Raw genomic sequence first — 24,221 nt, 5'->3', positions numbered from 1 at the left:
TGATATTGCTGCCAGAAGAGTCTTGCGAGCACTGAGCAATAATCTCCCTTTTGCTTTTACCAGGAACCCTGTCAGAATTGGTTCTTAAAGAATCTTAGTTACACTAGGTAGATAAAGGGTATACATGTCAGGTGTTTGTTTCTTTTCAAAAGGCAAATTGAAAATGAGTTTTATCTAATACTTGATTTCCTTTTTGGCACTATGAATGAGATCTGTGATGTTCTTCATCTGTAAAATCTCTTCATGAGGATCTGACTTTCTGGAAAGTGAAGCAGAATCAGTGTGTGTTGTTTTGTGGGTTTTCTTAAAAGCCTTTTCCCTATTTTTTTCCATCAGCTAGTATGATTTCGTTTTGCCCCTTGTGTTTCTGTTTTCATATTAGATTAAATCAAGACACTGACGGGGTAATTAAGTTAACTAGTTCTGTTCCTGTCCCTGTATTTCATTCCCAGAGAAAGTTTTTGGACTACAAGTTTTAAGCTTCAGCCAATAGAAAATGAGCACACCAATATTGCAAGTGGACAAGAAAGTACATATATTTTTATCTGCTCTCCTAGTTTTGTTCATGGTATCTTTCTTATAGAGATTAAAATACTGCAGCATGTTAAAGAGTATGGGTGGGAATAACTGTTGACATTATGCATACTTAACTTCCTATCCTCAGTTATGATGGAAGATGTGTATTAATCTTCATTTCCATTTTATTCTTGCATCAGTTTGCTAATTGCATGTGATTAATTTCATAGATTAAACATCCTGGAATCTCAACTACCAGGAGACTCAAATTACTGAATATTATGAGGCATTTTAGGGTGTTTTTACCTCCAATAAGTTAAAAAGGAAAAAACCTCCACGACCCCAAACAAAAAAAAAAAACCCAGGAACTTTGTCTATGGGTGTTGATATGAAAGATTCAGCAAAAGAAGAGGAAATAGTAGCTTAACTTAAAAAACAAAAGCAAACAAAAAAAAACCAAACCCAAAACAAAAACCCCCCACACAACAAAATCCAATATCTCCCTTGGATTTTGTTTTTTCCCCATGGGCATTAAAGCACCACAATTGCAAGCTCACATTTATAGGTTTGAAAAAAACAACCCCAAATTGCAAAGTTTTTATTCCTTACTTTTTGTCTTCAGAGTCTCCATTTTAAATAAACATGCAGTTTCAGTAAGTGTTCTCTCACTTGTCATGTTGTCACTTCATGTGATTTGAAGTGTCATCACAAAAAATAAGTACCACATGTTGGTCCTAACTTCCAAGTTGTGCCTCTGTAGAAATGCTGTTGTTACACTGTGCCTCTAGTACAAAAGGATGTTAAAAAAAATAAAGCAGAAATAGCCATTGGGGATGTCAGTAACCTGCAAGCACTATTCCCCAAACAGTGTTTTTGCTTGGGATATGTGTTGTAATTAGATAACTAGCATCTGGAGTGAGTCTGTTCTTTGTCAAAGATACTGTTCATCCATTCCAAGTGTGTTCTTTGAAAAGACTAATAAACATGGGAAAGGTGAGTCTTGGTCAGAGCCAGTGTTCCTGATGGCCACTCAATCAGGTGCTATTTCAGATCTTTGGCTGACTGTCAGCTGTGAAGCTTTATGTATGCTGCCTTCTGTGTTTTGAAGCTTGATTAGTGTCCAAGTGCTTAGATTCCAGGCTACACACACTTCTGAGATTGAAAATATGGAATTGTGGTGGTTTATCGACAGTGTGGCCACACAGTTATTTGTCAGTGTGCATTAATAACTGTGGTAGGTACACGTTAACTATAGACCACAAAATTAATGAAACAGTGAGTGACTGGAAGCAAATGAGAGCCATGAGATGTGACCTAGGTTACTTTTTATCTCTTTAACCCGCCACCTGCACCCACTAATTCAGTCTTCCTGAATCCTTTGTTTCCAACATTTGGACACCATGGTTTGGAGAACCTGCTCATCTCTACAGGTGGAATACTGTGAATTTGCACAGTAGCACTATGGATAGTATCTGGTCTTGGCCAATGATGGACTTGAAAGTCAGTATTTTATATTTCACTCATCAATAATATGAAGGCAACCTGGTTTTCTGGAGGAATAGTACCCAAATTTCTCCAATAAAACACTGCTAATATACTTGAAAATGGGGATGTACTGTATCTCTGACAAATTCAGGCGTTACTAATGCAGCCGTTCTGATTGCGTTAGTAAAACCATTCAAATAACACAAAACCTCAAAAGCCACATGCACACACCAGCTCTGCTGTATGCTACTGCATGCTTTCATGTTATGTGCTTAACCTTTTAGAAGGGGCTTAAGTTTTAGGAGTTTTAGATTTTGTCTCATCTTCTGTATCCTTGTGGGGGCAGCAGAGGTCTTTAAATGAAAAATCCTTCAAAATAAACTGCTGTGACCTTTTTAACACTTTCTTTAGTATCAAATGGGTAGAAATTTGAAGATGCATTTAAATTATGCCTTTTAATTTTCTGAAATAAAAATTAAAATCTTCTAAGTACTCTGTAAGAGTTATCAGATAAAATGTATTTTAACAGCATAGAGAATTCTTAAAGGGGGGAAGCTAACTCAGTTTTGTCTTCTAGTGTTTTGTTGCACTCAGTGTCATCTTATCCATGATTGAATTCTCTTGTAAGTTACTAAGTGTTGAGCATTACCTTTTTTTCCACTTCTTCCTGCTACTGAACGTGTTTCCATGGACCACTGTGAAAAGCAGCCAGTGCACTAGTGAAGGCACTAAAGAATGTGCTATTTCTGAATTCCTGTGTTAAATGATTTTTAAATCGGGTTAGAAAGTAAGTTGGGCTTTAACCCTGAAACAGATCATTGGTAGGTTAATGTTTTAAAACAATCTATATATACTTTTAAAATCACCATTGATGTGATTGTAAACGTTTTCTTTATCCATAGAAGCACTCCTGAACCCTAAATGCTTAGATAATTTCTGGTAGCAGTTTGGTCCACAGACTGTGGATTGTGTAAAAACTGATGCAGTGCTTTCTAACTGATCTTTGTGTATTCTTTTACTTCTTTATAGCTAGGTATGAGTTAGCAACAGGAGCTTATTTACCTTTCAGTCTCCATTCTGTTATGTTCTGCATCATTTTATTCCATATTTCTTTCCTCTCTAAAACGGTATTCATAAAGCTGAGGACTGCTGAAGTTATTTTGGGCCTCTGCTCAGACTGTCTGAACTTGCTTTTCTCCTGCTTTTAGGTTTGATAGTCAAAATCAAAGTTTTCCAGGCAGAAAGTAAATAGATGGTTTAAATTCCATTCTGTTCGCAGATTTTTATGTCTCTGGAGATAACAGCTTTTAAATACCTAGTATTAAATAACGCTGTTGCTGTTGCTCTGATACCCTGCTTCTTCCCCCTCAGTAATTCCAATTTCAAACTCAAAAGTGCTTCAGTAGCTCCTGTTAGTCTTCAATATGCACTTCCTTGTACCTTATTTGTCATGAGTATCATCTGCCTAGTTAAGATGGGCCTCCCTAGTATTCATCTTAGAGGTCTTTCTCCAAACTTAATGATTCTATTCTATTCATCAGGTTTCTCTCAAATGCTTGTTTTCACTTTGCTATAAAATTATCTTGGGTGATTGATTTTTAAAAAATAAAGGAAAAAGTGGATCTGTGTTTTGTGATTGCCTAATTGGTTCTAAAAGTCAAGCTGTTCCTTCTGCAATTATCTCTAATAAACTACAACTGGAAATTGGTCAGTGACTGGTTTATGAACCATAAAAATAATCAAAGCACACTTGTGCAACTGGGCTGACTGACTCTGGAGGGCTGAGCATAGTAATGTTAAAACCAGTATTTTAAAATGTATGATGAATGTTCACAAGGAATATTTGGTCCTGTTTTTTGTAAGCTTGTTCTGATAGAGCTACAGTTGGTCTCAGATAATTGGAGAACTATTTTCTGTAGGATTTTGATGTTTACTGGTAAGGTGTATGTGCATTTCAGTTCTTTAAAATATCTCAGTCAAGAGCTGTTTTTTGTTATTTTCATGTTATTGCTGTCAGGAAAGACAGGAGCAGGTATGGGAAACATTAAGGTAGTCTTAAACTGTAGATATGCAGACAGCTTTTTATACCGCTTATAGGAAAACTGTATTTTTTCAGGAATTCGTTTCCCATAACTTCAGAAACTAGGTTAAGAAATACCTGTCTGTGCTATTAGATTATCTAATCTCAAAGGAATTAAGACTCGTTTACAATAAACTATTGCTATTTGGAGTTTATCCTTAAGAGGCTTGCTTATTAGCGTTTAATACTAAATGGGAAAATATGCCCTATTTGTTGCATTGGTTCTGCTGTTGTCTTTAGGTAGTAAAATTACTTTATTTGAAATCATGCAAATATCAAACTGTAATCTCTTAGAGAAATAAATCAGAGGGTCTTGACTTCATTTTTCCAGTTACATTTACCTCAATGTTTAAGCATAAACCTGAGTAGTTTTAAAAGCTTTGGTGTAAGCACAAAACTTTTGTTCATTGTCTTAATGAAAATAGGTGGTCTGCTGTCAAAATTATGTGTAATTAGTGTAGAGGAGTATTTTAAACAGACAATAACTGTCCCTGTCTTCAGGATGAACAGAAAAAAGTAAACCTGTATGTTCTGTGTTGTTCTCATTAATTCTTCCTGCTTATACTATTTTTCTCAGCCAGCATTATGGTCGCATTGTTCTGTTATTGATTTACTCAAGTCCTATTTTGGAATGGGTCTTTGTACTGTATGTAGAAATGTCGAAGCATGTGCTTGTAAAAGCTGCCTTCCTGGATGGAATATGTTTGTCCCCCATACTGGTAAAGTAAGGAGGAGAAAGTCATCAAAAGAGGAAAGCTAAAGGCTTCATGGCAGTGGCAAAAAGCACAAATGCTAGCTCTTATAGCACAGGAGGAGAAATTACAGCATAGCTTGGCAAAGAGTTTCTTGATCTTATATGAATTTTACATCCATCTCCTGGGATGTTCTTGGTCATGATCACCAAGGGTACAAAACTGAGCACCTGAGAAATCATATGTGTGATCTTAAGGGGGAGATGGACCCTGTCAAGGTGTCTGCCTCCTCACAGTATAGACCGGTATAGAGCCTCTGAGCACCGGGGAGAAACAAATTGCCCAGTGTGTGGTTACAATCGTTCGCTGCATACAGGTTTCAAATACAGCATTAAGCAGAAGAATACCTGTTTTTTCAGGTGGTGCGCCTTTACCTGTCTTCCCTGGTATCATACAGGAATTGAGTCCGGTGGGTGTTGTTTCAGGCAATGTGTCCTTGCTTCCTGCACTGTTGCCCACTTAAAGACTTTTTATACCACCTTATTCCTCCTTGTGCCATTTCCAAGAGGCATGGTGGTGCCTGTCACCCAAGCCTGCTCCCCACCTGGAGGAGTGTTCGGCACAGTGGGAGGGAAGGAGAGGGGTGTGTTTAATTCTGTGCCTGCAGCAGCTGTTCCAGAAGGACACCCCAAATGAGCTGCCACCCAGGAATGTGGGGGTCTTTTTGTCTGAGGAGCAAGACATGCAGAATAACTTTCTTGGAGTCCTCACCTCCTCAGCCATGCTGTGCTTGACTGGCTGTAGATTTTATGGGTGACCTTCTGACTGAAACACTGTTCAGAGAAGGACTGTGCCTGCTCATCTGTCAGTACTCTTTCTGGGTTCACACCCAGCTCATCCTCTTCATTTGCAGAGCTGCCTTCTTCCCTTACATGCAGAGAGCACTTGGAGGTCCAGTTCTGTGTTGATCTCATGGAGTCTCCTAGGACCACATAGCACAATGTCTCCTGCTGCCAACACCTTTACTCTTTCCCACACTCAAAAAGTGAGTAACAAAACATCTGCTTGCAAGCAGATAGCTTTAGGGAAAGGCCAACACAGCAGCAGCTGTACTGGTAGCTTAACAGAAACAGGTCAGTGGAAGTGTTTAGTCTTATCCTTTATTCACTGAAGACTTATTTGCTGAAAGGGTGTGAGGTGAGCTGTGTGGGTCTTGATCAGAGGAATCTGTGAAGGAGAGAAGAGCAAGCCTGTTGGCCATTGCATGTCCCTGAAGGTATGGGCACTGATCTGTTGCAAATGGCTTTGTCACAAATAACGTGGACTCCTTCAAAGCTATGTTCTGTTCTTGTCAGTGCAGCAGGAGCAGAACCCACAGTGCTGCTGCACAAAGTGCTGCTGCTGAAGAGAGCAAGACCATTCTCTCTCCATGCATGAATATATATATATATATATATATATGCATGCGTATGTATAAAATCTTTCTAAACTATTTCTACTGAAAGCCTTATTCCCTGGTCACCCTAAAAATGCATACAGAAAAGTGATAGGCTTTGAGTCGAATGTGGGAGAAGTGCAAGGGGGGTTGCTGATGGTAGCTGGGATGAGGAGCAGACTGACAGGGTGTCCCCGGATGTGTCCTTGAAAGGATTTTCTGAAGGGATAGGAGGAGTAGGCTTAAGGTACCCTCTTCTCCATATTCTCCTGTGTAATGATTCCAGTGTGTGGATAACTGAGCAAGAAGCGTTAGCATGTGCTCCCAACTAAAGATCTGTTTCAGATCCTCTGTAATGAGGTGGTTCGTGTCAAACCCTCCCCAACTGGCAGTTGTCCTGAGGCTTGAGAACAGGGCCTTTCTCTTTCATCTGCTGTGATGATGTCTTCTGGTTCTCCTGATCCTTCTTGGCAGTTGTGAGATCAATCACTGCCTGATACTGCCACTGGATCCTGGTGCTCAAGAAGCTTTGGACCCTCTTGCAACGCGTGTTTATGGCATCCCTTCCTCAGGGCCTAAGCTGCACACCTTCTTGTATTTTCTGTCACTGAAGGTGATGTCAGCATTGCAGAAGACAGCTCTAGGGAAGCAGTGAAACACGAGGGGATAAATAGAGAAGAAACATTAATTCAGGGAGTAGCAGCAGAAGGTAGAGGCAGGTACAGAAGAGAGAGGTTTTGAACCAGTAAAGAGGTATGTGAGGAACAACAAGAGAGTCACAACCATTTGAGGCCTGTTGGTTGTCAGCAAACATGAAAGGACATGCACCACTTGTCTCTTTCCATAATGTAAGTAGTACTTCAAGGTGTTGTAGGAGCTCCCAGTGGTTCAGAGCCTTTTTTGGTATGGTTTGGAGGCTGGTGTCCTCTTTGTTGGTCCAGATCTCTACATCCCTGCTTGGTGCTGGAGGCCATGTGGCATGCATCTGCAACAGGATGTCTGGCCTGACTTTATCCAGAAGTTTGTTTTGCGCACACAACCGCACTGACCCCATGGACAGTGGGGACAGGTGGAGATCCAGCTTCAAGGTGGCACTGCTGCTCCGAACCGAACACTGACCTTGTCATCGGTGCCCTGCTCGCTGCGCAAGCCCCTGGCCCGAGATGGTTCTCACGAGGGCTGCGCTGTCCATTGTGGCTTTGATTGGTAACAGGGACTGGGCAGAGCCTGTGTGTGTTCAGCGAAAACCAAGCAAGGGAGACTTAGTTGTTACAGTCAAAGGGGTTTCTGAATGTCCTTGTTGATCACAATTTAGATAGGTATTTGTAGCTGTTGCGAAAGGCACAGCTTTACCACAATGTATCTTTCAATGGTTCAAGTCTCCCTCTGTAAAGGAAGTCATCTAAAGAAAAGTGCAGTGCAAAAGACTTAGTGTTTCTTCGATACCTTTGCTCTCTAAAGTGCTTAAAATGTCCATTGTTACTGCTTTCATTTCTTTCCCTTTCTTCTCCACCTCTAAAAATTGAATAAGCAGCAGACAAAAAAACCTTCAGATCCAGTATTTGGTAAAGAGAAGTTATAAGCCACTGAATACTATCTTCTTTTTAGATCTGACAGTATTCTATTTTTCTTAAAATAAGCTTCAGGAAGTTTTTGTGCAGGGGTGCATTGTGTTGTATTTTGATTTTATAAATCTGCTTTATCTGTTTTGTAAAGAGTGGTTTTATTTTTTTCCCCTCTGTACATGCCCCTGACTGGTGAAAATACTTACACAAATCAATGTCTTTTGTATGAACCTTTGCTTCATAAGACTTGCAAAAACTTTCTTTTTCTCTCTTTAATGGCTTCTGACAAAGCTAAATCTTTCTCTTAAATAGAGTAGCTGTTATTACTAGCATGTTTTTAAAGAGTGATTCAGTAAAACAGTGCAGTACATTAGTAAGTCTAATTAAACTATGCTTGTTTTCCCCAAATTGTTGATTTCTGAATATGCAATTTGTGTCAACTTTAATCAGTTGAGTAGACTGGTCTCCGGAGGGCTATCGCTTTAGTGTTTGTAACCACTATAGTGTAGTTTATTAAGGAGCTATCACAGAATTCCCCTGGGAATGATTTATAAAAGATTATCTGCTTGCTCTGAAGTAACCTTGGGGACAAATGTCAAGGAGTCAGTAACAAAAGTAAGGGATTTTAGACAAGTGCTCCTGCACACTTGGCAATTCACAACTGTCTTGGTCTGGGAGAGGAACAGACTATAATTGTTCCTGTTTTCTTCCCTCTAGTATACTTGAGCATGGAAGAAATCGTTTTCCAGCCTTCCTTCTTCTTTTGTGTTTGCTAATTGGAGCAGTTCATGCCATTTAAATTACCCAAAGCCCTCTAAGTAAGCTACTGTTGTTGTGTTTGGGTGGGAAGCATGAGCTGGGATCGCAGGCACATGAGAATTGAGATGGCCTTTGTGGTTGATTGAAGAAAGCTGATGTTCTCTTCATCGCCTTATGCCAGGTGGAAACAGTGTTTTACCTGCCACAGGAATTTTGTAAGATACTATAGCAGCCTTATATGCAAGATTAGAGAGGAGCTGGACAGGGAGAGGAAATGTAAAAGAGAACATTTTATTTGGGAGAAGACTGCTAAGGAGGGAAGCAGGTTTTTTTTGTAAGCTAAAAAGTGCCTGCTATCTCTGGCATGAAGACATACTTTTTTTTAACCCCTTGGACCAATGATAAGTTTTGTGCAGTCAGTTACATTGTAGTGATTGCAGACAGGTGGTTAGTCCATGGGGGGAAATCCAAGATGTTTGTGGAGGCATGTGGAGGAGGCAGAAAGAGAAGTCCAACAGAGCCTGGGTAAGGTAGGACTGGGTGGGATGAAGGGTGCTTGGTTTTCTGGGATGCAATGAAGAGAGAAGGAAGCTGGGCTTGTTTGTAAGAGATGATGGAAGAAGGTGGATGGAAGTGCAAAGCCATCGTGAGCTGGTGCATAGGCAGACAGAACAGCAGAGAGCTGCCCTAGGAGACAGCCATGCAGTGGCCTGACTTTCAGCGTGTTGAGTTCTCGGGTGTAATTTCAAGCCCTTTTCCAAACTGTGATGTACAAAGCTTGACACTTGTTTTATTGGAGTCCTGCTTCAGTTTGTTTTTAAAAAAAAAAAAATTGCTTCAGACATCTGCTTGTGTAGATGGCTGCTGCTCCTTTCATTGATCTGAATGGGTTAAATTGTATACAAAAAATGGTTTAGCAATGAGCTTTTATTTTATCAGCCTATTAGATCAGAAATGCTCCTTGGATCTCTACAGAAGTTTCTTTGGTTGGAAGTTCATTAGCTGCTTTTGTCTGGCTTGTTCTCTGCTTAAAGTAATGTATTAAATATACTTTGCCTGTTAAATTGTAAATTAAGATTTTCCTTTACATGTTTACTGTCTTTTCAAAAGAAGTGCTGTGTGGTTATATTTCCAAACATGAGCAAGCATAGCTAAACACTTGTCTGTGACATGGTTTCAATGGCATCACTTTTGGGAAGTGCTTGTGAGAACTGCCACTTGGGAAGATTTGGTGACTAAATGAATTAGGACCTCCTACAAATACAATGCTTTGAGACTCTCTAGCCTCAGGAGAGGCTATTTCAAAAGCTGTATTTAGGATTTTGATTCATTGCTCTTGAACTTTAAACGCTGCTGCAGTGGCAGATTTTTTTTTTTTCTCATTTGGCATGCTGTAAATAAATCTGTGGGCAGGGGTTTAATGTAACCTTTCACTCAAATGCAAAACATAAATACTCAAGAATTAAAAGTGGTGATTATAGAGGGTTATTTATTAACAGCCTGTTGATATTCTGACTTGCTTGTGTTGACTTCCCTATGCTTGAGCTCAAAATAGTGACAGTGCCAAGGAGCAGAGCGTGTTTCCTTCCTTATCCCCTCTTCCACTGTGGATTTAACCAGGTACTGCTCTTTAGTTCAAGTATGATACTTTAATCTTCTGAACTAACATAGTACAGAGGAATTAAAAACACTTCCTTACCTGAGACCTGCATGCACTTGGCTCATGAAGGCATCTAACGTCATGGGTGACGTCTGTGCTGATGCAAAGCCTCCGGGAGACGAGGGGGACGGGGAGAGGGGCTGCCTGGGCACAGCTGGAGCAGAAACCAGATAAAGTGGTTTGGGAATTCTGCAGCCTTTTCTGCAGGGTCCGTTCTGAGCAGACCATGCCGCTTCATTACAAAAAGCGCAAGAGGACCTCGGTTTTGCTCTGAGGTTACCCCTCAGTAGTAGGTGTGCTTCTACTCTGTAACTTTGATGTTAAGCATGTAGGAGAAAGTAGACAAAAAGAAGCATTGTAAAGGAAACAGCCTTGTCAGGTATTTGCCACGTGAACAAGCAGATCCCTGTGTCTGATTCTGCTTTTGCAAGTAGATTCTCTCATTGAAGTGGAGCAGCATAAGGGTGTGCATTATTAACATCGTAAGGTGACATCTGCCCTGCTACTACGTGTGAAGATAACCTTTAAAAATTCTTGTACATAGGGTTACCTTTCTGTTTTCAGAGTATTTAAGCCAGTCGTTCAGTAAGTGTTTGAAGCCAAGGATGATGTCTTACTACATTAAAAGAAAACAGAAGGTTTTGAACTGTTAAATCTGACAGGATCTTTGGTGGCTTGCAAATCCTTTTAGTAAATCAGGAAAATGTGAAGCAAGTGTTCAGGCAGGTGCTTATCTGCATGCAGCAAGCAGCTCTGCTGAAGTCAATAATGCAAAGTGATTATTTTTGCAATGCAACAGTGTCAAGTTTTTCAACTATGAAATACTTGCTTCATCTGTTCCATCCCACTTCCCTTTCTCAATATCCTAGATTTAAATCCAGGCTAGCCTCAAACTCATTAAAATAAGTGTTGCCCTCTGGTAGTAATTTAGCATTACTTTTTATGGAGGCATGCAAGGGTATAAAATGAATCCAGCAAGTCATAAAACTTGAATAGGTGGAAACATCAGAAGTGATTCTAAGAATTTCACATGTAAGTTATTCAGTAATAATAATAATCCTTTTATGCTTTTTGGTGTCTAGAATGGCTGTGAAAATATACAGCATTCTGCAAACTCACAGACTTACAGAGGTCTTTGCTGGGGTTTTTTTTGTGGGGTTGGTTTTTTTGGTTTGTGGTTTTTTTTTTTTTTTTTTTTTTTTTTTTTTTTTTTTTTTGATAGAACTCTGTGCAAAGCCAGCCTGAATGAGTCAAGTGTCCCAAAGCCTTAAAACCAGGGTTTGGCAAATGAGAATCTGGTAGCAATTTAGGTAAACTTCAAAAGTGGGCATTTATGGAATGGGAAAATAATTTGATGTAATTTACATTTCTGTTTTGAGTTACAATGTTTACTTGTGTAAGGTATGGCTCATTGCTGCTTGTACTGGAGCAGAAGCTGTTTTGTCTGGAGAGACAATCTGAAGTGTCCTAGTGGGGAGGCTCTGGGAGACTGGGGGCTTCAGCACTGTTAAATGTAAAGAGAAGGTGAGCTCTTCAGGATTTCAGAATCAATGTGACTGAGTTGCTCTTTTGTTTGTTTCTTTTTAGCCATACTGGTAAGCAGTTGAACAGTTGTGGACAGTTTGCAACCCTGTGAGTGCTGTTTTGGTCTTCAGGCAGGATTTAGAAATGGACAGGCCCCAGTATGCTAGTGTGAGCTCCTCATAGTGCTTTAGGATGTTTTTTAACACTCAGTATTGTAATTCTGCATCACATTCTCCAGCTACAGTCTGCTGTCACATGGTGTAGATGAAAGTCGACCCTTAAAAAGTTAATTTATTCCTGCTTCTTCAAGTGGAAGAAAGCAAATTACCATGCTTTAGTAAGGTCCCATTATCAAAGGTTGTGGGAAACACACAGTGAGTTAAAATTGGATGCAAGAAATTCTTAACACCCCCAAGACATTCAGTCTGCCGCCCTGAAGGACAATACAGCCTTTGAGGGCAGCAGGGGACGGGGCTCCTGACCTTCAGGGGTCGGAGCATCTGCTGGGGCAGAGCGGCTGGCTGGAGACAGAGACGTTCTCAGCCGTCCCTGGTCACACACCCTGCATCAGTCAGTCCTCGGGCTGCATCCATGCCAGGGGCAGCATACGGAGGGGCACCAGAGCGGAGCAGACCCCTGTGCTGTGCTGCTCACCCTTTCATGCCTGAATGCAGGAGTGTGAAGTAGAAGCTGATACCTTTGTGCCTGTTCCTAATCTTCACACCACTGAAATCCTCCTTTAATCAGTGACTTCGGCTTATTTTTTCTCTAGCACCACTGCACTGTACAAATAGCTTATCCCCAGGATTCCTTAATACAGTTTTCCATAGTACCATGTTTTGCTAACCTCTGCTATGCCCAGTTTCTGTGACAGTAGTTGTATTTGAACAACAGAACTTAAATAAAGGGTAAAATTATGACTTTCATCCATTATTTGAAATAGTCCATTTTCTCACACTTACCAAGGAATTGACAGTATGGTTGTTTGGGATTGGGGATGACTGCTCAGCACTGTAGTCTTAAAATGTATGGCTAACTGTAATTCTTAGGTGTCTCGGGTATGCCCTTTTTTGCGGTTTACGTGTCTGGGCTGCCACTGAAGATGATGAGTACATTTGAAAGAATTGCTGTCTTTGCCACACCTGATGATTTCAGAAGCTCCATTAGGAGAAGATACTGAAACTGAAAACACTGACAATATCAGCTTTGCCGGGCAGATTCACGTTATTAAAAGGAGATAAACTGAGTAGGCTGTTTGTACAAGATCAAAGGAAAATTGGATTGTGAGAGGCTGTTGTCCGGATAATGCTGACACTGTGTCTTTTTCATTAGGACATAATTGGATAGCATTCTTAAGGGATATGGATTTCTGTGGTCCACCACTCTCAGCAGAGGACCTAGAACAGGAAACCAACTGAAATACACTCATTTATTGAAGTTCTTTGTCGTGGATAGGAAGTTTTTACTTTGAGGCTTTATTGTGAAAGGTACATTTTGACCATGAAATGATTAGTGTGCAGTGTTTGTCCCACTACTGGAAATCAGGCAGTGTGGTTTTCATGGGTAGGCAGTCAAGTGCTAGCAGGCTGTAAGAGCCCGAGGTGCAATGCTGATCTTACTTAATTGTCTGGTAGGTGTGAGCTCCAGTACTGAGACTTCAGTGGGATTTTGCAGTAGGGTAGCTTAGTTATGCTGCTACTAAAGAAAATAGTCTTTCCTCTAGGTAGAATAGCTTAGCCTCAGAGCTGGTGGTAGGTGATGCTTTTAAGTCTTTCTATAGTATTTGGATCTTGCGCATTTTCTTACTCTCTGAAGGTTGTAACTGAGGATGTGGACTCTTAGGTCAGTGCTAATGGAACCCTTTTGGAGATGCCCACCCCAAAATAAGCTGTGTTTGATGGCACCATTTGGACACAGATTCGCCTAAAGCTTCCTGTTTGCAGGAATTGCAAACAATCTCTGTTCAGCTGTGGTTAAATAGACACTTAAAATTTGAGACATATGCTTGTATAAGAATGATATTTTTTCTATATTCCTCAATCTCTTTCCTCTGATATTTTGACACAGTTTCAAATATTTCTCTGACACTGTTTTAATTTTTTTAGTTTTAAGAATGCATTCATGAATTAAGTTTTATACCCACCCTTTGAACTAAGCAGTGCAGGCAGTTCCTGGCATATACTAAGGTATTATTCCTCTCCTTGAGCAGAGAAGCAGCAGGAATAAGGCTCCTATACACACAAATATCTGAACTTGTATTTGAATATACAGTATTTGCGTTTTGGTGACTTCTAAATATCAAGCATCCATGAAACGGGAAAGCTTTTTCAATATTTTGATTTAAATTAGTAAAACATCACCCTTAATCTAGATTTGATTTCCAGAAATTTCACAGATTAATAGAAAAGTAAAGTATGATAACATGTTCAAAACACCTGAAATGCATGCCTAACTGACTGTGCTTTTCCTTTGCAGGATGTTGTCTGGGGGTTAAACTCTTTATTTACTGTAAGTAAATGAATATTTTGCATATCCACTTTCCTTTTTCCTGCCTTGTTTGGTTTCAGCATCACCTAATGTGAACCCTGTCTGTTGCTTCTTAAACTTAAGGTCATTATTTCCTTTGGCTTCAGTGGGTGTGGTATAAAATCAATTTGTGCTTTTGTTTGTGTAACTGCAAGACTCACACAGATGGTCTGAAATGCCAGCTTTTTCCTACATCGTTTTTACTTTTGGTTACAAATCTATTATGGGATATTTTGCTAACAAGTTACTTGGGATCTTCCACACAGTATGAAATTCCTTCCGCTGGTCAGCAGGAAATAGAAATTCATTTTGCTCTGAGAAGGAATTGTGTTGGTGTTATGTTTTTTAAAAATTATGTTTAGGAATTAACTGCCCTGCAGTCTCATTCCTGTTTTGCACGCTTATATTCCTGTTCAAGGACCTCGGTACCCACCCGCACAATTTGCATAAACCCTGACTTGTCACAGAAATTATATGATTTTGTTCAGGGATTCCATTTTCCCCCTTTTCCTTAGACTGACAGGAGCAAAAAACCTGTGCCTCGTAATTACAGGAGCAACTTGAAAATGGAGGAGAGGGCAGGAAGCTGCAAGAGGCAGGCAGGATGCAACAGCTGCTTTTGCCCTAAAAGTAGAGAGAGGCTAAGTCTTTACTGTACAAAAGCTGCCTTTTTAGGGAGCCCAGGATTGTGGTCCCCTTCCACAGCTATTGCTGCTGGGGTAGGAAGGTCAGGAGAAAGCAAAGAAGGGCACTAACTTTGTCACCATGTTTGTCATCGACTCTGTAGAGAACTACCCCAGCTGCTCCAGGGTATATGGAGGAGGCTGTGAAAAGCTTTGGGTGAGGAGCATCGCTGTGGGCTTTGCTAGCCCCAGCCTGTTTTCAGAGAGAGGAATTCCTTCCACCACTACCTGCAGGAGGAGGGGCAGAGCAGTGACTGTGCTGCCAGCACTGTCACCAGGATCATGGTGTGTTTCTAAAACCTCTAGCGTAGACCAAGGCAGTGACTGGCTACAATCTCCTAAGCTTTCCAAAGGCTTGATTTGTTTCGACAACTTCTTTTGGTTAATTGATTTAGAAGATTGGAGAGCATTTGCCTTTTCAACAGAGTAATTGCATTTCACTGTTAGTCTCCCACTGCATGCTAAGTAACTGGAAGAAAGCGAAATCCACTGGAGGTACAAAGGAGTGCCTTCAGAGGCAGAACTGCGTGTAAAAATAATCCGTTGTGCAAACAGCTGCAGAGAGTGATGGTCATGCATTGGAGACCACAGGGATTTGTCATGGCTGGTAAGAGCCATGCTTCCCAGCTTGCCTCCTGGATTTCCCTCACACCCAGCTTCTTATAAATAATTGGTCTTTGAAAAGCTGGCACTGGATCGTACTGGCCTTGCAGATTCTTTTGAGTTTTTCTTGAAGGAGGTGAGTGAAAATGAGGTGCATTGGTGTCCTGGTTTGAATGAAATGGGAAGTTTGCTGCTTGAAAACGAGTTGGAGAGTGACATGAGCCTTTCACACTTGTGAAACGATGGCATTTCACTGCTGTCACAGGCTAACCTTAAACTGGGGAAAATGATCTGGGCTGCAAGCAGAATAGGGGTTTTTGTGATTCAATGTTATTTTTTATGATAATTCCTCTTTTACCAGCATCTTGGTTTCCTTTGGTTTTAACCCTAGACGCTTTCTCCTTCCGAAGTTAATATTTATTGAGATTAAACTGACAGACCTGAGATTGATTTTGATTATTTCTGTTCCCTGGCCCCACATGCCCTTAGCTCTTGGGGTCTTTGCACTCCCTTTCCTCTTGGCCCTGTTTTTCCCATTGCACTAAAACTTTTCTGTTTGTCAGGCTCCAGGTTATGTAGTTTCTTCACAGAGGGAATTAAATTGCTTTGCTATGGAGATGGTATTAAGGAAGCTCTTCCTGCTTTATCACCAGGCTGTTTGCAGGTTTTTTTTTTTTTTAAAGGGTTTACTTTAACCTTGAATAAAAATCAACAGGAATTGTGCCTTCTGAAGCTTTGAATGTTCCTTCAAAATTTTATTTAAAACTGTTTTCAAATAGAAATGCATCACTGCCAGAGAGAAGTGTCATGGGGCTGTGGGTGGCATGCTACCAGATAGGGACAAATGCCCTGCTGCTGTTGTCCTTTGACTTGAGATTTGGTTTGCAATCATCAGACTTATTTGCATCTACCTTTGGCAGGGATACCTACCAAGATAGTGAGAAAATGGCACTACACTTGCTGGTCTTGTTCGCTTTGTTTCATTATCTTGTTCATTAGGGCTTTGGATTCCTTGACGATGCAGTGACTGGGAACACTATAATGTTCTCTGTTTATTTTCCAGGATCTTTTGAATTTTGACGATCCTTTGAACATTGAGGCTGCAGAGCATCATTTGCGTGACAAGGTGAGTCAGTGGTTTATTTAAAGCATGTTGTTCCTAAACAAATACACATACTGTACTCGGTGATTCCCAGTCAGTCCTTTTAAAGCATTCGAGTTGGTACTTCAGGCAGTTGAGTGACTCATTGTATCAGCAACCAGTTATTCTAACAAAATGTGCTTTATCTGGGAAAGTAAACTCAACACAGTAGTGTTATTCACCATATGCTAGAATTGTTGACCATAATGTAGTCATATCCCCAAAATAGATGATCTTTTCCTTCTTGTTTCTGAGATTTTCCCTGAAGTTGTACACGTTCTGTGCAGCAAATGGTAGTGAATTGGTTTGGCGCAGTTATGTGAGTAGCCTTTACCTTAAAAGACCTACAAAAAGATCTCATTCTTCTCTTGTCTCTTTCAAAATGCAACTTTTTTTCCTCACAACTCTTACATCTTGCATGCTTTTATTAAGCCAGGAGAAATCTGGGCATGTTTGAAAGGAGTGGAAATTTTATTTTCTTTCTACTGATTCTGTTTGTTCTGTGTGTATTATGGACTGGGCAAAGCAAAACATGGTATTGATTAGTGGCCTGATGAACACCTGTGAGATTTACCTCTCAGCTGAGATTCAGCATGGAGGTAGAGGTGAACAAAGTACTAATTTTTCCATTGTATGGATCTCTGAAGCTTTGTCACATTACATTATATAGATGCATACCTCAAGCATATAAAAGTTACACTTGGTATGTTCAAGATCTCTTGTTTTAATTAAAGTCTTCGGATACTTTTGTTGAAGTTAACCTTAAAGATTGAAGAAAGTTTCCAGGTAAATGTTGATTTGAAGAGTTCATTGAAAATGCAAAGTCAGGCAGTGCACCTAGTTTAACTCATTTTTTCAAGAGGAAACATCAGGATTGCAAGTTCATCTTTCTAGCTGTTTTCTTGTTTAATGAGATCTTGTAGCTATTCTGCTATTTGTCAGTGTCTGCAGGGCTGGGGTGAAACTGTAAGCCTAAGGTGAGAAAAATTCGGTAGACACCTACTCTCGAAGAGGTTTTTTAAATGGTTATATCATTTTGGCAAGGAGTGCCAGGAAGCCTTCCAAGCCATAAAACACTGAAAGTAGTCACAGAGGGGATACAGCCAGAGAAACAAAACCAGTATAGTGATGGTAGCAGGCTGACTCATTTTCTTTGTTTGCACTGTTAGACTGAATTATTCTCTAATACCTTGCCAGGGAAATTTGTAGCTCTTTGGGAATGGTGAGGCTGCACACCTATTGCTGAGTGTCAAATTTGGCACTTGATTTCTTCTATCTGGCAGAGGAAAAGCAGTTTGTCTGGTGTCTGGGTAGGTGTAAGGAGAGATGCTCCTGTAGTACTAGTACAGTCTTGTGTCAGATGCGCTGAGGCTGTGATGAGCGAGCCTTACCAGTGCTTCGAGTAAATTGATAGACCTCAGACCAGCCAGCCAGTAATGTCCTCTTCCCAAAGAGTGATGAAATGCTAAGAAACCACTATCCTGCATCTCTCAACCTCATTCAGAAATTGGAAGTCTTGGGAATCCACAGAAATTAAGAATGTCGTGTGCTTTTAAAAACACCTCCTTTGAAAAACAGAGAAGTGAGCACTCAAAAATACATACTGCTACACTAATAGCATGGAAGTTTGGTGGCGTTTTTTTGGGTGTTGGTTTTGGTTTGGGTTTTTTTGTTTGTTTGTTTTCCAGGTAACAGCAGCTGTGGAAGAAGTGAAAGGGAAATTGAGTGGGTTTTTTGAAAGTCTTCTAAATTAAAAATATTTTTGGAACAAGCATTTTTTATTTAGTAAACTCTTAAGTATTCTCACAGGCATCTGTAAAATTATATTCTGCCATGTTAACTTTTTTGGAGGTTATATGAATTTAGTTTAGGTATTTAATTGATAGTGACAGCACCAGATAGTGCTGAATTTTCCATAGTATGTCTTACAGCAGCATCAAGACAAAACCAATGATGCCTGTCTGGAGAGAATAAATTATGCAAGGGAGGGAAATGTCTGCTTTTATAACTAGCCTCGAAGGATGCAATTGCAGTGTGAGTTAGTTTTTGTCTCTATTGGGCATAGATGTCATGTAGGGTATAAGCACTTTGTTGTGAAGTCAAACTGCTGTGGTCGTGTCCTTTCCTGTCTCTCAAGAAAATACTTGCAGTGCATGATATGATTAATATGGGAATGCTAATGAATTTTCCTTGAGACATTTTTACGTGTGTAATACAATTATACAAATAGTGTATATGTAATATATATATGCCCACATGCACAATCTATATACTAACAGATGTGCAAATATATCTATATACAAATAGTTTTGTACACAAACATCTGTGTCTAACAGATGCTGTAAGAGAATGCCTCTGGTCATTTGACAGCATGGGAGTATATGGCTTGTAACAGGCAAAACAAAGGTATCTCGAGCTGTCTTCTGTGGTTCTCCTGGAGGAGATGACTCAGTATTTCACTGATGTAATTTCAGATTTGAAATCCTGGAATCCCTTTGCTAACATTCCAGGCTAAGTGTGGCTGCCAGAGAGGTTAACAGCTAACTTGAAGCCCGCCTCTTGTTATTGAAAATGGGAGACTGGAGTTTGTTCAGTTCCATAGGCTGGTATTAAGTCATCAAAAATGACTGCCGCCTTGTAGATGGTCAAGAAGTCATATCATAGATATCAAATCCTTATTATTGATTCTTGAAAAACAGTTTTGCTGTGAATGTTTGTGTTACAGATCGGGCTAGAAGGGACAGTTACGATCTCTTCCTGCATAAGGGACCTCTTCATTTTTGCATTAAATCTATGGCTTGTACCTGACCACATAGTTGTAGCTTTTGGGAAAGCAACCTTGTTCTAAGATGTAAAAATAATAGAAAATTCAGAGCTCAAGTTGTTCAATTAATTGCTTTAAAAAACTGTGTCTTACCTGAGATCTGAGTTAGTGCAGCTTCAGCTTCCAGCCCTTGTGAGCCTCCTTCAGCTCGAGGAAGGAGCTGTCAGTTACTAAACTTCTTCCCTTCCAGCTTCCTTCAGCCAGTGATCACTTTTACATGAATTTTTTTAGAGTACATATGATTATTTATGCAGCTTTAGTAATTCTACAAGTCTTCCTCACACACTTTGCAAGATGTCAGTAACTTTTTGGAAGGCGGTATAACAAATTTGGGCAGAATCATCAACATCCATTTTCAGAAATGCCAGACAAAGAGATTATCTCAATATTCAGACTTGGTAGCCCTCTACTTATGTATCCAAAAAGTACCTTCTTATCAGCTACAGAAGTGATCTAGAGACCTATGTTGTAATTGGCTATTTAATCAAAAGACCTTTTCAGTGACAGAGGACGCTGTCTGCCTCTTTGTGTGACTTTTAATTAATTTTGCGGATATAGGATCCCTGTATTTGTCTGCATTAAATGGCACTGTTCAAGTGATTTCGTCGTCATTGTGATCAATTTTGTAAGGCTTCAGTTTTGCCAATTGTGAGTTTATCTTATGATTGTCATCAAGTGATGTTGGATGCTCCAAAGCTTAGTTACGCACATGGTAATGTTTTTCCATATATTCAGTCAGATGTCCCCCCTTTCAGCTTAGGAGCTCGATCTCGTGTTCTCTTGTTGTGCACCTCTGAGAAGGCCCTCTCCTCTCGGTAACCTCCTCGTCAGTATTGGGGGGCTGCTTTTAGATCCCCCCAAAGCCTTCTCCTCCTCACCAGCAAGCCCTGTTCCCTCAGCTTCTCCTTGCCCCATGGCCTTCCCAGCAGTGCTGTCCCCTGCCTGGCATCTGGGACTGTCCCTGTGCAGGGGCTGAGTGTGTCCCAGTGGCAGGGCTTTGCATTTGGCCTTGGTGGGCCTCCTGAGGTTGCTGTTGGCCTTTCCTCCAGCCCACGCAGGTCCCTCTGGAGGGTGGATTTGCCCTCCAGCATGTTGACTACATCCTCTTTAGTGACTGTATTTCTGTAGATCTGGTGCCAGTTTCCACATTCAGCCAGTTCTTAAACTGAATCCTTCTTGCAAGGTTGTTGACTGTGGCTTTCAGCATTTAATAAAGCATTCAGATAAAATTGTAGTTTCCCTTCAGTCTTTCTTCCCTGCACACTCCTCTGCCTTTGTTTAACTCATAGTTGTTTCCAGCTTAGGGAAAGTTTGCTTTGTTCATTTTTGTAGTGTTACTTTTTGGAACATTCCTGGTGCCCACGTTGCACTGCAGTTAGGTCACAATCACTGGAAGATATGCAACCATCCTCTATTGGTTTAGAGCTCAATAAATGAGAATAAAAAGATGACTGATGTCTCTGTAAACTAAGCAAGGTGTTTCCCAACATTCAGTCTTCTCACACTCATACAATCTCATCAGTTTGGTAGTATGAGTTTTCTTGTTGAATTTAAAGGACCGCTTACTAGTTAATTAGCTGGGACCACTTTGGATTTAGCAGAGAAGTCAGCCTGTCAGTAATTATGTGGATGACCAGAGCCATTAATTGTCAGTTGAATTGATTCCATGGATTCCTAGGCAATGAGCAAGTGTTTAAGTTTTAATGACTACTCACTTAAAAATGATGTGCTAGAAATTGTAGGATTTGCTGTTTTGTACAGTGAACAAATAAAACTATCGATTTGCTTTCTGTGGCAGCCAGCTAGGCTGAATACTGAAAGAATAGGGATATAATTTGGTAATACAAAACTGAATCAGTTTAGTAGTTCAGGACTTGTGTATTCCTTAGGCAGAGGTGCTATGGGTGCTGTCTGCTATTTGTTAGCTGAAATCTAGAAAATACTTCCCATACGTAAATCTGTTGTGGTTGTTTTGAGATACTACCTCAGGACATTGCAATTTGCTGGGTTCCTTAAAAGCCCTTACGTTTCCTAGCAGTGTTTGCCTTTGCCAAAAAAAAAAACCCATTTCAAAGCCGTATGTGCAGTAGACAACAGGAAAATTCATTACACTGTTCGTGTGTTCATGGCTTATTTTGAAAAACATTTCTACCTTATTCCTTAGCTTTCTTCCTCACCTAGGCCTGCCATATCAAGAATGCTAATGCTGTGTCCTATTTTAATTGTATTTGCCTGTTGTATTTGGTGCAGTTTAAAAAGCTAAAGCAATTTTTGTCATCCTGCAGATTAGCAAACACTCGTTTACTTGTTCATCCATGCAGTCTTGAGTTGCTTTAATATGAGGAGATGAGTAACGTCACCCTGTGTCATTTTTCCTGCATGGTCTTTCCATCTTCTCAGTGAAACTCATCTGTCAGTATTCAGTGCATGGAAACACTTCCTGCTGTGTCATTGTGAAAGGCTAAGATGGATAGCACTCTGGGAGGGATTTTTCCCCTTTGTGAAAATCTAGCATGTTGTCTTTCATGGGACTTCTACCAGCAGCTCTGAAGTGCCAAAGCTGAGAAATCTAATTGGAATAAATGGGCATTTGCCATGGATTCATCTTAAACACAAACTTTTTACTTAATTCAGTGAGCCCTGATTTTATTTGCATCTTCCTTGGAAAGCAGTGACTTACATGTCCTGTTATAGAGCTCAGGAATGCACTGAACAGTAGGAGTGTCACCTCTCCTTGCTGCCTCCAGGTAACTGGCGATTGCATCAAAAGAAGATCATTAATGCTATGCTTTTGTGGCCTTCTCTTTGCTTGCCCCAGCCAGAGGAATGTGAGAGCTTTTGTCAGACTCAGCATCATCAGTGCTGGAAGCACCCAGTTGCTCCTGGATGTGGAGAGGTCAGCATGCTGCCTCCAACAGGCCACTCCAGGTGCCAACCATCCAGATCTGTACCTGTGTCGTCGTATTTCTCAGTTGTCTGTCTGGTTTTAAAGAACGTGCAGCACAGCAACCCTATGTAAAAAGGGTCTTGGTTTTGCCTTTTTTTCCCTAGCTGTCTTCTGCTGCTGTCAGCAAAGGGAGTTTTCCCTGCTTTTTCCATGGCTAGATCAGTAGCAAAGCTTGTAGCTGTTGTTTTGATACTTTAATGATGAATTATTTTGCATAGGGGTGTGTGTGAGAGTTTGGTTCTGGCCCAGGTTTTAGAAAGCATGGGTTTTAACTATAGCTGCCAAAGTTTAGCAGCTCTTGCTGTCACTGACTAGATTTCTATTCCATCTGTCTTCAGGTAGCTGTATATGCTGTTATGATGTTGTTTATAGACATTGTGTTTTTATTCTGAGGGAGGGGGATTGTAGATTTGTAAGAATATTCAGGGGAAAGTTTAGGAGAGTTGGAATTTGTGTATAACATACTGCAGTAAAACATGACTCTGGACAATTCATGATGTGCTTATGGCTGTAGTCTTTGTAGTTTGTAGTTCTTATGGTCTTTAGTTTTTAATAGATCATCCTTACAGTTGCGGCTTCTAGTTCTGCTCAAATCATGTTATTCTGATTCCTCACCACAGTAATACTAGCACACTAGCGAAAATCCTCCAGAAGATACTAAGGACAGTATTGCTAGCCTCGTTTCACCTGGGATAATGCTGTATTTTCATGAACTGCACCCTCAGATAAATCACAGAGTCAGTGCTGGCACCAGTGATGTGTGAGGCCAGAAGCTATTGGGGAAGAGGGATTTTGGGGCAGACTTTTGCTTGTGTTGCTTGCATGCTGCTGTGACAGCTATTGAATCTTTTTTCTTTTTTTTTTTTTTTAAAGACTTCTCTTGGTAGTAAAGAAAATAAGGTTTTTATTTCAGGATTGTTTCTGTGCAGATGGATTTATAATGTTCATGGTGTTATGGAGTCTGAAGCTGCCTCTTAAGGTTTTTTCTCTTAGGATTTTAATTGCCCTACATAGCCTCAGTTCCTTAGGAAACAAGGCTTAAAAAAAAAAAAAATCTCTTAATTGCTTGCAGTATTTGGAGGTTGTTCTAATGAGTCTTCTGGGATGAACGTTTTCCTTGAATTACTTGAGGACTGTCTTGTCTTGCCAAGTGAGAGCACTAATCTAATTCCATTAGAAATTCCATTGAAGAGCTTTTATAGCCTTTCATAATTGTATGCAGTTTTTTGACTCCTTAAATAGCAAGCAGTTTAGGGTTTTTGTAGAATAATCTGAATTTCCCAAACCTTTAGGAAAGAACCAGCAGCACCTGACAAAATGCTGGTGCCTGGGCCAGATTCTGGAGAGGACATTAATGTATCTTCTGAAAACAGGTAAGTCATTGAAAGATAAAGTTGTCAGCAAGAGGTCTGCCTGTAAGTAACAATCGTTAAGTAAGAAACAAATACAGATATGTCTGCAGAAGATCTTTAGGCATCCCTTTGGAAATACAGTAAGTTGAATTTCCCCGCAAATTATGCCTCTGCATCAAAAACTGTCGTTGCCCAGCGTAGCCTCTTTAGTTCTGGAGCCACCAAGAACCAGCAACAACTTGAAATTGTAAAGTTCTTTTTCACCAAGAGTGATTTCATCCTCGCTGGGTTTTTTTTTTGCTTGTGGGTGGTTGTTTTTTGGTTTGGTGTTTGGTTGTTTTTTGTGTTTTGTTTGCTTTTGGTTTTTTTTTTTTTTACATCCAAAACTACAAAGTGGCTTGTGAAGCATGTTCTCAAAGTGGGAAGGGG

At 40.3% G+C, this 24,221-nt stretch overlaps 1 protein-coding gene across 10 annotated transcripts in view; it reads left to right on the top strand.

Annotated features, from left to right (window-relative positions):
* Window positions 1–24,221, top strand: part of UBE2F (ubiquitin conjugating enzyme E2 F (putative)) — an 86,192-nt gene that overhangs the window by 38,379 nt on the left and 23,592 nt on the right. For 8 of the 10 annotated variants that reach the window (XM_030017454.2, XM_030017451.2, XM_041124144.1 and 5 more), the window contains 2 exons: window positions 14,192–14,224; window positions 16,592–16,654. In XM_030017454.2, coding sequence (XP_029873314.1) covers window positions 14,192–14,224; window positions 16,592–16,654 — 96 coding nt within the window. Of the gene's footprint in view, window positions 1–5,192; window positions 5,243–5,686; window positions 5,819–5,962; window positions 6,062–14,191; window positions 14,225–16,591; window positions 16,655–24,221 lie in introns of those variants that run through there. The other 2 variants (XR_005932615.1, XR_005932616.1) reach the window with 2 other exon arrangements.

This window comes from Aquila chrysaetos, chromosome 6 (assembly GCF_900496995.4).
Source record: "Aquila chrysaetos chrysaetos chromosome 6, bAquChr1.4, whole genome shotgun sequence".
Lineage (NCBI taxonomy): Eukaryota > Metazoa > Chordata > Aves > Accipitriformes > Accipitridae > Aquila > Aquila chrysaetos.
The sequence above is the reverse complement of the archived record's forward strand: the minus strand, read 5'-3'. Positions and strand labels throughout refer to the sequence as shown.